Below are 12,223 nucleotides of genomic sequence, written 5' to 3' on the forward strand. Positions count from 1 at the left end.
TGTAATTGAATACTCAAAAACTTCAATGAATTTTTCTGGTACTGAGGGATATCTATAATATAGGTTAATAAAGAAAAGAACTGGTTCATACGCGTACAAAATAGGAAAATTATGTTTGATGCATCATCACGTCTCAACTACTCAACTGATTAACTTGAAATTTTATAGATTCTCAATTAACAGAGGATGGTTATAGGCATATTTTCAATTTTTCAAGATGTCATTATGTCAAGTTTCAGAGTAGACCATTGCGGATATGTATATCAATAATATGTGAATATTATTAGCTGGTCCATTAGAAGTGGAATTACAAGTATAATGAATCATAGTAAAAACAATTGATGTATAGCTATTCTGTGATTGAATTCTTAAAAAGTTACTTTCATGTAGGACTATTTCTTTCTGGTACTGATGGGGTTTCAATAATAATCAAAAATACTTTGAAACAATGATTCCAATTTATTACAAGAACCATTCATCACTATTTATTTTTTCTATCACTGATCATATTATTTATGTTCTAATTCGACCGGTCATGTTTTGGATAATATATTTGAGAGAAACAAATACGAATACATGAGTAAGCTACTTAGCATTCTTCATATATTCGAAATACGAGCTGGATCTTATTCCAGTTGGAAATAGAATTTAGGCATAACCAGGTTTTATTTCAGATATTTGATAACCTCAACTCAATGGCTCGGTTGCACAAAAGTCGGTTAAATTCAATCCTGGGTTATTCCACGAAGACCAATCATAGAAGGCCTTCCAGAAAAGACGGCTTCCCTGATAGGTTCTCGTGAAATTATTCACGGTTTAAATTTAACCAGCTTTTATGCAACCGCACAATTATTTTCTGCCTTATTTATCAAGCTTCTAGATAAATACGAGTACTCAAAACTTCAAACTAATATAAGTTAACTGAGAATCGAGAAATGAGCTTTTCAAAAATAAAAGAACTTTTTTCAAGTAACTTACCAAATCTGTTGACAGCCTTTCCCATTTTTCACATGACACAAACCTTCTCACAAAAACCATGCCACAAAAATACCGAAGCATAAATAATATTAAAATCAACTTTACCATCAGATTCATACTCGCTGGACGATTCTACTTCTGTGGATTCATCATCATCCTCTTCTTCACTCGATCCTTCTTCAGTCTCTGTGTCTCCATCTTCTTCTTCACTTTCTTCCTTCTTCACATCTTCTTCTTCCGTTTCCTTTGTGTTCTTCACTGGGACAACTTCCACCTCCACATCAGATGAATTATCTAGTTTCTTATCTCCCACTTTCTGTCTCACTCCGTTATCTTTCGACATCTTCTTCTCCTCTCCTTTCACCTCCAATTCTTTCCTCTTCTTCTCCTCAAATTTCATCAACGACATCCTAGTCTCAGACAAGTTTGTTTTATGTTTTGTCATTCTTCTTCGCACGGTCATCCGTCCTTCTTCCACCATCTTCTCCTCATTTGTTTTACTGATATTCGTCTCTTTTTCAAGTTTTTCACAACTTTTCCCATCTTTTTTTCTCACTTCAATACTAGTTTTCGTTACATCTACCCTCTTCTCAACTAGTTTCCTATCATTTTTAACATCAGTTTTTTCACTCACACCACTTAATTTCACTATTTCTGTCTTTTTCTTAGCTGAATCACTACTAGTTTCATCAAAACCACTTATCACAGTCTTATCTTTTAGTTCCTCAACTTTTTCTACTCCTTTATTTGCTAGTTTTTCAGTTACTAAACTATTCTCTGACGTTGAAACATTATTCTTTTTTATCAAATTCTCTCTATTTGTCTCCCCAATTCCTTCCTTTGCTTCCTTACTTCCTTTCTCTCTCTCCCCACTTCCTTTCTTATTCCCTAGTGGACTCCCCTTCTTTGTAGTACTATCCTTTGATTTACCTACTACTTTCTTTGGACTATCTTTCCCCACTACTTTGTCAACTAGAACATTACTAGATTTGGGGCTGGTTATCTTTTGTTTCCCTATATTTGTAACACTTTTCACTGAACTCTCCTCTTTAGGATAATCGTGCTTTTCTTTTCCAGCGTTGACTGGATTTCCATCTGAAGACGTTGAAGCTTTTCCTCCATTCACAAGATTTAGATTAGTTTCGACTTTCTCCTTATCACTATTTTCGAGACTAGTTTTCTTGATGTCAAATTGTGAAGATTTGTTTTCCTGTAGTGATTTTCCATTGATGTCAATGTTTTTCCCCAGCGAGACTTTATCAAGAACAGATTCTGCGTTTTTCTCCTCTACAATTGAGATATCTTTGGACAATTTTCCATCGATTTTCTTTTCAACAACAGTAGTACTTGAGGAGATTGAAACATCTTTGGACAATTTTCCATCGATTTTCTTTTCAATAATAGTCTTACTTGTTGATTCTACAGAAGAGGAACTTGAATCTACCGAACTTGATTCCTCTAGTTTGTTCGTTGATTTGTTGTCTTCCAATTTCAGAACTGAGGTCTCTTTTGAGTTCATTCCCACCTTATCATTCACAGTTTTCTTAGCGTCAACCTCTTCCAACGTTGTTGACTTCTTTGGTCCGTTTATTTGAAGATTTTGATTTGTTTTTGGAAGAGATTTATCCTTGTTCAAGAATGAATTTAGATCCTTATCAGTTGGCAGTGTATTTGTGGAATCAGGTTTAGTTTTCAATGAGTTTACTCTCTCATCTACCTTCTCTTCTCCTTGTATATCTCTCTCTTTGTTCAATAACTGGGATGATTTAGATCCTAATACATTCTTCCCCAACAAACTGGACTCAACTCTATCATCCTTCTGTATTTTATTCACCTCATCAACCTTCTTTTCCTCAATCTTGTTTCTATTTAGGAACTGAGGAACAGTCTTTTCAAACATTTTCTTCCCCTCATTTTTGTCTCCTCCCTTTTTCTCACCAGTCCTTGCCTCAGCTGAAGTTTTCGAACCTGTTTTAAGTCCATCCACTTTTGATGTAACATTATTGTTAGTCTTTACCTGTATACCAGCTATTTTGATGTTGTCATTTTTCACCAAAGTATCACCGAAAATCGACTGTTTTCTTTTATCTTGAGTTGTAGCAGTCGACTGTTTATCCTCTGATTTGACACTTTTGGGATCAGATTTATTCGAAATCTTAGTTTTATCTATAGTTGAAGGTTGAGTCCAGGGAACATCACTTTTACTATCTAAACTAACTGGGGAACTGGCACTTGTTGGACTTGAAACTTTTGGTTTCTGAATGTTTGACTTTTGTTCATAAATGCTTTGTTTTTCTTCTTCTGGAGCCACCTTAGTTTTAGTATCTACTACAGATTGTCCCATATCAACTGATCCAACTCTCTCACTTGCACTAGATTTCAAACAGTCTATTGAACTTCTATGAACTAATCCTTTTGTGTCTTCTCTCTTGCTCCCTGTTGTTCTATTATCCTCACTTTGATCATCTTTGTTAGGAGAACCCCAAAGTACAAACTCTGTCCTGAACGTCACTGGTGGAGAGACTTCTCCAAATTTGCTGCTTTCTTCATCTTCATTAGCTATCACAGATTTTTCGTCAATCACTGGTGAATTTTGTAGAGTTTCAGTCTTCTTTACAGATGTCTCACTTTTTCTAACCACTGCACTATCTTTCCTCTCACTCTGTTCTGTTGATTTGAAGTTATTATCCAACTCGTCTTTTGTGGTAACGTTTTTGGAAGTTTGTTGTGCTAAATCGTTGATACTGTTTTGGGCAATTGCGTTTGTAGTTTGCTGTGCAACATTTTTGGTATCTTGTTGAGCAACATGTCCCGTACTTTCCCCTGCAACACTGTTGGAACTTTTCTGTGCAACATTTTTGGTACTATTTTCCACAACATTTTTAGTACTATCTTGTACGACACTTCTACTACTCTCAGAAAGTTTCTGCTGTTTAGTTTCTTTCGAGAAAGGGAACTTTGATACAGGTTTCAACCCACTTTGGTCCTTGTTCAAAGTGTTATCACTGGAAGGAACACCTTTCAACTTATCATCTTTTGTAGCCACGGGTACCTTCTGTTGTTGACTGAAAGGAAACTTCGAAACATTACTTGTACTTTCAGGAACTTTCTGTTGGCTGTCTTTTGAAAACGGGGACTTTGAAAGAGGTTTCAAAACTACTTGATCCTTGGCTAACTTTTCAACGATTGAAGACGCACTTCCACTCGACTTATCAACTTTTGGTTGTTGATTCACTTTCGTTTCACTGATTTTTGGTTGATTAACTTTCGTTTCACCAACTTTTGGTTGATTAATCTTTGGTTGATCAACCTTTATTTCACTAACCTTTGGTTGACCAGTTTTTGGTTGATCATCAACAACCATAGGTTCTTCATCTTTGGTCACAGTTTTCTCTAGAACTTCCACCTCTGTGGTGTCAGGGGAAACCTTCCTCTCCATGTTCCTTTTATTGTTGTACTCTTCCCTCCAGTTGTACTCTACCTCCTTGGTCGGTTCCTTGATCAGAAACTTCTCCATCAACATGGCACCTGGGGTTTTCTTCACACCCTTCTTCAAACCAGGGTTTTCCTTGAGTTTCTTTGTATGCATACGTACCACAGTCTTACCCCGTTGAATGGGTCCTGACATGGACACACTATCCTTCTTCTCCTTGATGTGATCCTTGGAGAGGTTGATGTTTTCAGTGTTGATAGTAACTGGACGAGACTGGTAGTACAACAACTTACTTTTAGGTGAGTGACGGTTAGCGAAAAGATGTCTCCCCAACGAGGGAGATATCGATTTCTCAGATATCGATGTTAGATACGGTGTGTATGCCCGTCGCGGTGTTGTGTTCAAACTACTGATATTGGCTGACAGGAGGGCCGTCAATGGCGAGTAGCCAATTATTGGCCAATGGGTTCCCACCCTCCCGTATGGCGAAGAGGGGGGAGAAGAAGATGATGAGGAGGAGGAGTAGTAGGGTGAAGAGGAGAAGCTGGAGCTACCTCCTCCTCCACCGTAGAGGTAGTCGGGGTAGAGCGGCATCTTGAGAGGGAACTAACACGAAGTAATAATTATTTCAATGTTCACTCAATTGTTTTTTCTCCCAATGAAAACTAGTCTGGGTATATCCACATATTGAAGAACTCACTTTCACATATAATTATTGTTCTATTTTGATCTGAACTAGACTGTTCTGGGTTCGAATTTGACCAACACAAAATAATTATTATTTCAGTCACTCAATTGTTTGTTTCTTAATGGAAACTAGTCTGGGTAGATCCACATCTTGAAGAACTAACTTTCACAAATACTTATTGTTTTATTTTGATTGAAAATAGTCTGTTCTGGTTTCTAATTTGACTAAAACAAAATAATAATTATTTCAGTCACTCAATTGTTTTTCCTCAATGGAAACTAGTCTGGGTAGATCCACATCTTGAAGAACTAACATTCACAAATAATAATGGTCTTATTTCAATTGAAACTAGTCTGTTCTGTGTTTGAAGTAGAGAGGTGGAGAGGATTTGAAGGTCCTAACTCCGCCAGATGTAGGATTTTCTCATTTCAGTTCTGGGTAGAACGGCATTTCGAAGAACTCACTTTCACAATTGATTATTGTTTTATTTCAGTTGAAACTAGTCTGTTGTGTGTTTGAGGTAGAGTGGTAGAGAGGATTTTAAAGTCCCAACTCCGCCAGATAGAGAAATTCTTCATCCAATTTCTGGGTAGAAAGGCATTTTGAAGAACTCACTTTCACAATTAATTATTGTCCTATTTTAATTTGAACTAGTCTGTTCTGTGTTTGAGGTAGAGAGGATTTTAAAGTCCTAAATCCACCAGATAAAGAAATTCTTCATCCAATTTCTGGGTAGAACGGCATCTTGAAGAGCTAACTTACACAAATTGTGTTCAGTTTTATTTTAATAGAATCACTTGAAGGTAGGTTTCACCTCTATAACTTCGCCCACGTTCATTGTTTTGTGGCAAGCGCGCCAAACGACGCGTTTTTATCGGTTGCTTACGTCATCACATTCAATGTCTAACAGCTTGTGATTTATCTGGTATTCAAAGTCACTCAGAAGAAGCTGGGAACTTTTTGATGGATTGGAAGTCTCATTCTAGATCACAAAGTATTCATACAATGATCGATGAAATAACCCATATCAGATGAACTGATGGAATAAATTTGCCTTATCGGAGAAATTTAACAATCATTGAGATAACTAATATCAGATCAGCTGATTAGGAGAACAAATAGATCTAACTGATCGAGAAAAACATCAATTCTATTGGAAATTACTACAACTCCTAGAAAGCCTAATTCATTGGTAGCTAGAGTAAAGATTAGTGGATTCTGAATTTCTTCAGAAATTGAAAATTCGACAATGATTGTTTTTTTTTGGATATTATTTCAAACTTTTTTGGCACTTGATAGCACTGTCAAATGAATCTGCCTCATCAGGAATGATGATGATATGATATTTGAAACTGGTCACTTTATTGTACACTCTCACTGTATAGTTGACGACCGTTTATAGTTGATTATTATCACATGTCACTGTATAGTTGAAGAGTTTTACGAGTATTGGATTCTCAGACTGTTTCCTTTGATTGTCACCTATAGAACCTGGTCATATTCACAGTATTGATGCTATTATGCTGATTTGAACACTGAAATTATCTCTCACTCATCATACGTTCATACAGTCATACAATCCATTCAATAATACAAGCTTTCATACGTCATTCATACAATACTGGGAAGGGAATGAACAATTCATGTTCATATCATGAACAATCTTCAACTTCTAGAGTCAAATACTGTAGACTCTGATCTGACATTAGAATTTCATCCCAATAGGATGTAAATGGTTGAATATTGTAGTTTAATTTTATTGTGTATGCATCTTTAGCTGTAGCTTTGTATTGTCCGTGAGCAAATAAATTGATTCATCCATTTGATACTGTAAAATCAACCTCTCCTTTATTGTACTGTAGGCTACCAATTTTTGTATTGATTCCTCCTCTAAGCACGGACTTGTTCCATATAAGAGAATAAATTTTTCAGGGAAATGTATTGTGGAATGTATATACTTCCTAATATTAGAATGGAGTTGGGATAGCCCATACAGAACACAAATAATAGATTACAAAACAATAACGTCACTGAGGCACGTTATAACTTCAAGACCATTAATTTAGTTCAAGGAAATAGCTTGTACTAAGGTAAGACTGAAGTACTTAGAAGTATTTAGAAAGAGTCTATCTGTAGGATAATTTCCTGAGAAGCAACTTTATCAAATGGATAGAAATATACTTAAAAAGGGTAGTGATATTGCTTTTGAAGGTTAGAAATTGATAAAAACAATGATACGTTGTTAACGATTGTAGGATAGAACAATAACGTCACTGAGGCAATTATACAACAGTTGTGTTAATGACAAGACAAAAATAAAAACTGGTGATCTGGTGATATGCCAAGTCCACGCTTCTCAGATAAAAACAGACTAGTAGCTATTGAATCCTCTCATTGGAATTGAGAATTAAGTTGCTACAGACTCTGTGACGCCAGCAAATTGAAATGATTGTTGTGATTGAAAATCAGATGGAATAGAATCGAGAATAGAATAGAATGACTGCCTTTATTTTATACCTAGGAGGGCGAAGTTAGGGTGCAGTCAGGCCTCTCTTACACTTAACCCTACAGAGACACACTTACTTTATGCTAACACAGTAGACACACTGGGGTGTTGAACACCCCAATTTAATTTTGCATTTTTCTTTGAAAATATGAAAAAAAACAATCATTCTTCATCATTTCTTAATCATTTTTGTTCCAAGTGCATACATAAATCAAAAGTAAAGCACTGCTTATCAATATTTATACTAATTTTAGAAGTACGTATGTTCCGTCTAAGTGTTGGAGCTCCTAATCCGGTTTGAACGAATGGCTTGATCATTGCCAATGACAACTTCATCAAAAACTCACGTCTCTTCATTTTATTGTTTTGAATCTCAAGCTGTAGAGAATCATAGCATTCAATCCAATCTGATCCATCATCCCATACCACATTCGTAGTGACAATACAAGTAAATCTTTGTAATAAAAGTGTTTGATAAAAGTCCTACGTAAAAGACACTCTGGGGTGTTAGACACCCCAAACAAAGAACAAGATGAGCTGGTGACTTTGTAGAATGCTATTACTGACTGGAAGTGGTGGAGAGTAGTTGACAATACTACAAACCTAATTTAGACTGGGCATAAATTCCCATCTGTTTGATATTGTCAACTGCAGAACAGAAAAAAAATCCCTCGGGTGTGAAACATCCCAGTGTGTCTCTTTAGGGTTAACCCTCCCATGAAGAGTAAGCATATGATGAAAAAAGGTTGAAAGAAAGGAATAGGATTTAACAAAATAGAATAAGGGACATTTCGAGGAAATATTAGTTCAATAGGGAAATAAAATGGTAAAGATTATAGTCTTTGAGTGTAGAGTTAATTGATCCCCTGATAGCTAATACAATAAAATTCCAAGAGGGGGTAAATAAGGAAGGTTAATCATTCCAGGTTTAAAATAGTCTTCGAATATCAAAGTGTGCATTGATTCTGAATGATAGTTATCAAAATAACATTTTGAAAAGTGGTAGATAACTGGAATCTAGCATCCCAAACTCATAAAATCTCTGACTCTCAAATGATCGATACGGAACAGAATTTAAATAGCATTGATGATTGACCTTGAGTCAGCATTGTATTGCATTGATGCAGTATCATAGTCTAATAATTGAAATGATGACGAATATATGTGTAGTTGGAATTCAAAATAAAATTCATGTCTGGAATCTCAATTGTTATCAAAACATGATGAGGAATGAAAAAGTGGGAATATCTTCACGCTTGAGAATATTGAAAATGATGCATGTATTCAAATAGGTCAAAACATAGTGGAGCAATACGGTTCGTTTTTATCCTACCTTTGACGTACCAATAATTATTATGTTCTTACCCTTGATTGGAATTAACATTATATTTTCATGTCATTTTTGTGTTTATTGTAATTTCATGTTTTGAATGTTGATTTTATATTTGCTTTTGAAGTCTATGTTCAATAACAATAATATCATGTGACCTGGCTGGCTCAGGTCTGGTGTCAGAGTTTTCAGATCGCAACTGATCAATTTCAGGGCTTCTGACATGACCTAACGACTGCTTTTTAGGCAACCGGGACCGACAGATTATCGTGTCCATCCGAAACACGGGAGTCGCCTAAGATGAATATTTATTCTATAATTGATAACAATGGAGTATTTTTTTAAATGTAAGTCCTTTTTTACAAGTACTTTATGAAATTAATTTGAGAGTGTATTATTTAGATCATTGTTGTCCTTTTAATGATGGGTTCTTCAATAATTAATTTCAATGTCTGGTGTCTTTGTGAATCTATTAATAATAGATAAAATTATTTCTGTTGCATCATGGTTGGAACAATCTCATTGAAGTTTGATGATCAAATACTTGAAAATAACCATCATCTTATAAAATCTTTAGTTTTTTTATTAATTACTTGAATTAACACCAAATCTATTCAATTTTGAGAATAATATTTTTGAATTTATAGGTCCAGTATTACCTCAATAAATCTTGTAGGGTACTTCTAGCACAATTTCAATCCTCTCCCAACAAAATCACCTATTCATTACACCTGCAATCATTCTATAAATAACACATCCACACAAACACACCCACACATTGACAATTATTCAACTACGCACAGCTTGTGGATCACGTGATATTTGACGAATTTAAGTTCAAATCGACGACTGTGAATTTAAGTTCGGAATCAAGTCGCGCTGAACTTAACTCGAATAAAGTCGCGACCTTACCGCGTTTGCCGGTTGCAAAATGGCTACTGAAGAGAGAGCACAGGAGAGACTTGGCACGGAGTTTGGGGGCTTCGAAAATTTGGAGTTGCCCCTTTGCTCCTCTAAGCACCTTCCCCCCAATCGTACTACCTTATTTCCCTCTAATGGAGCTCCTTGACTCTTTCTCACTCCCCATCACTGTATCTTCTTCTCTCTCTCTCTTCTCTCACTCCCCCACTCCTTCTCTTTCACTCTCTCTCTTTCAAATCTGTTCACTCTATTTAAATTGTCTTCCTACACCTTTCTCTGGGTTTTGAGAATTCGGTCTCTTTCTCTCCTACCCCTCCCCAGCACCATTCTCACTCATTCTCTCTCTCATGTACCACATCCTTCTTTTTTAATCTCTTACTCTCTCTTTCTCCCTCTCTTTTCCACTTTCTCAATGGTGGAGAGTTAGTGGGAAGGGTATTTTGAATATAATTTCCAAAGAATAGACATTGATATGTCCAAAGCTCCGCCAATTTATATAGATGCATAACAATATTATCTATAGTTATTACAGATTCCTTTTTTCATATCATGTACAGTTCAATAATTATAATCTTAGTCTATATTATGTAAATTCATCTATAATTTGCCTCATTGTAAGCTATTGTTTATAAGTGTAAAAGCCAGTATATTGTAATCTACATAAAGTACTCATTCAATCAATCTCTCTCTCTCTCAAGTACCTTATACTTTTTGTGTAGTTGAGAAGTTGATATTGTGGTAATTATTCATATTGAATGAAAAAGACTAAGAAATTGTCAAAAAACCACTGATTTATTGATAATTAGAAAGACCGGTTTCGGTTATTACAACATTGTCAATCTCTGTTTATCAGAATCAGAATTATCAATAAATCAGTGGTTTTTTGACAATTTCTTAGTCTTTTTCATTCAATACCTTATACTTCTTTCTTTGTCACTCACTCTCTTTCCCTCTCCCACCCTCACTCACTCCGTCTCTCTCTTTCACTTCCACTTCCTCTCACTCTATTAGAATGGTCTTTCTCACCTCCTCTCTTTGATAGAATGATCTAGCCCCTCTGAAAGCCCTTCTTTTTTTTGCCTTTCTCTAACCTCCTCCGGATATTTTCACCTCTTTATCCTTTGTCATTCTGTTACTGATTTTTTTTTCGTTTCCTTATTCTTGTTCTGGTCTTACCTATCTTTTATAATTCCCCTTTCCTCTTTTCTCGTTTCTTTTGTTCTCCTATTCTTTTTCTGGTCCCAGATTTATGAAGCTCACCTCTCTCTTTTCTCGATAATTACTCTTGAAATGGTAGTTCACCACTTCTCCCTCCAGTGTCCATGATGTTCTTTATGTATAATTTTTGTCTCCTTCGTTTTTAACAATTCTCATTATTATTTAATCACATTGGCGAACTTCACTCCTATTCTTGAGTTATAAGCATTTGAAGATGAGTGATTTTTCTGATCTGAGAGTGGAGGTGATATTTGATGTTTCAGTGGATAACTCACCCTGTATTGTAGCTGAACGTCTGATATTATAGCAGGACACTTGTTAGGTCAACCTCTATCCATAGCCCTAATATCAACCAAATCTGGGAGATTTCCATTCCTCATGAAATCCTTGAATTGATTCAAACCCATAATGGATTTTTGCAGAAATGGTCATCATCATCTCATCATCTTCACTTGAGGGATTAGGTTTATTAATGAACCTGTTCCGGTACCCATCTCTTTCTTGGTCTCCCTACATCTCTTTTTCCTGTAGGTCTATAGTTTTGGACTACAACGGGAATTCTTCCAGGTGGCATTCTATCCAAATGACTGCACCAGTTGCGTCTATTTTGAATAATTCTTTCATGTAGAGGAGCAACCAATAAACCCTGTCTTATATCAGTGTTTCTTATTCTATCAACTCTAGTGCAGCCAAATACCCTCCTTAGAAACCTGCAGACATGGTAAAAATTAAAATCGCTTAAACTCTCAGGAATGATAACACCTGACGAGAGGAACAAATAATATGTGATTACATTGGCGGAATTCACTACTATTCTTAGAAGCATTACTAAGTTGGAAGCATTTGATGAAGATGAGTGATTTCTCTGATCTGTGAATGGAGGTGAGATTTTATGTTTCAGTAAATAACTCACTCTTTATTGTGGTGAAAGGTCTCATATTATAGCACAACACTTGTTAGGTCAACCTCTCCTTCATTTCTTTCTATCTCATCATCTATTCATCTCTTTGTCTCACTCCATTGCACGTCAACAAAACATTCCGATCTCCTACCCTGAATTTTAACAACTCGAAAACAATCCAATCTCTGTCACAACTCAGGAAAAAGAGACTCTAAATGAGAGAGAGAAAGTCCGAGATAGAATGGAAA

At 35.8% G+C, this 12,223-nt stretch overlaps 1 protein-coding gene across 1 annotated transcript in view; it reads right to left on the bottom strand.

Moving 5' to 3' along the window:
- The window catches only part of LOC111060482 (transcriptional regulator ATRX), a 47,858-nt gene extending 37,843 nt beyond the window's left edge, over positions 1–10,015 (bottom strand). Inside the window, 2 exon segments of the mRNA XM_039439662.1 lie at positions 1,084–6,634; positions 9,737–10,015. Of these exon segments, the coding sequence (XP_039295596.1) occupies positions 1,084–5,005 (3,922 nt within the window). The 5' untranslated portion in view covers positions 5,006–6,634; positions 9,737–10,015.
- Positions 10,016–12,223: the final 2,208 nt, after the last annotated feature.

Source organism: Nilaparvata lugens, chromosome 13 (genome assembly GCF_014356525.2).
Source record: "Nilaparvata lugens isolate BPH chromosome 13, ASM1435652v1, whole genome shotgun sequence".
NCBI classification, from domain to species: Eukaryota; Metazoa; Arthropoda; class Insecta; order Hemiptera; family Delphacidae; genus Nilaparvata; species Nilaparvata lugens.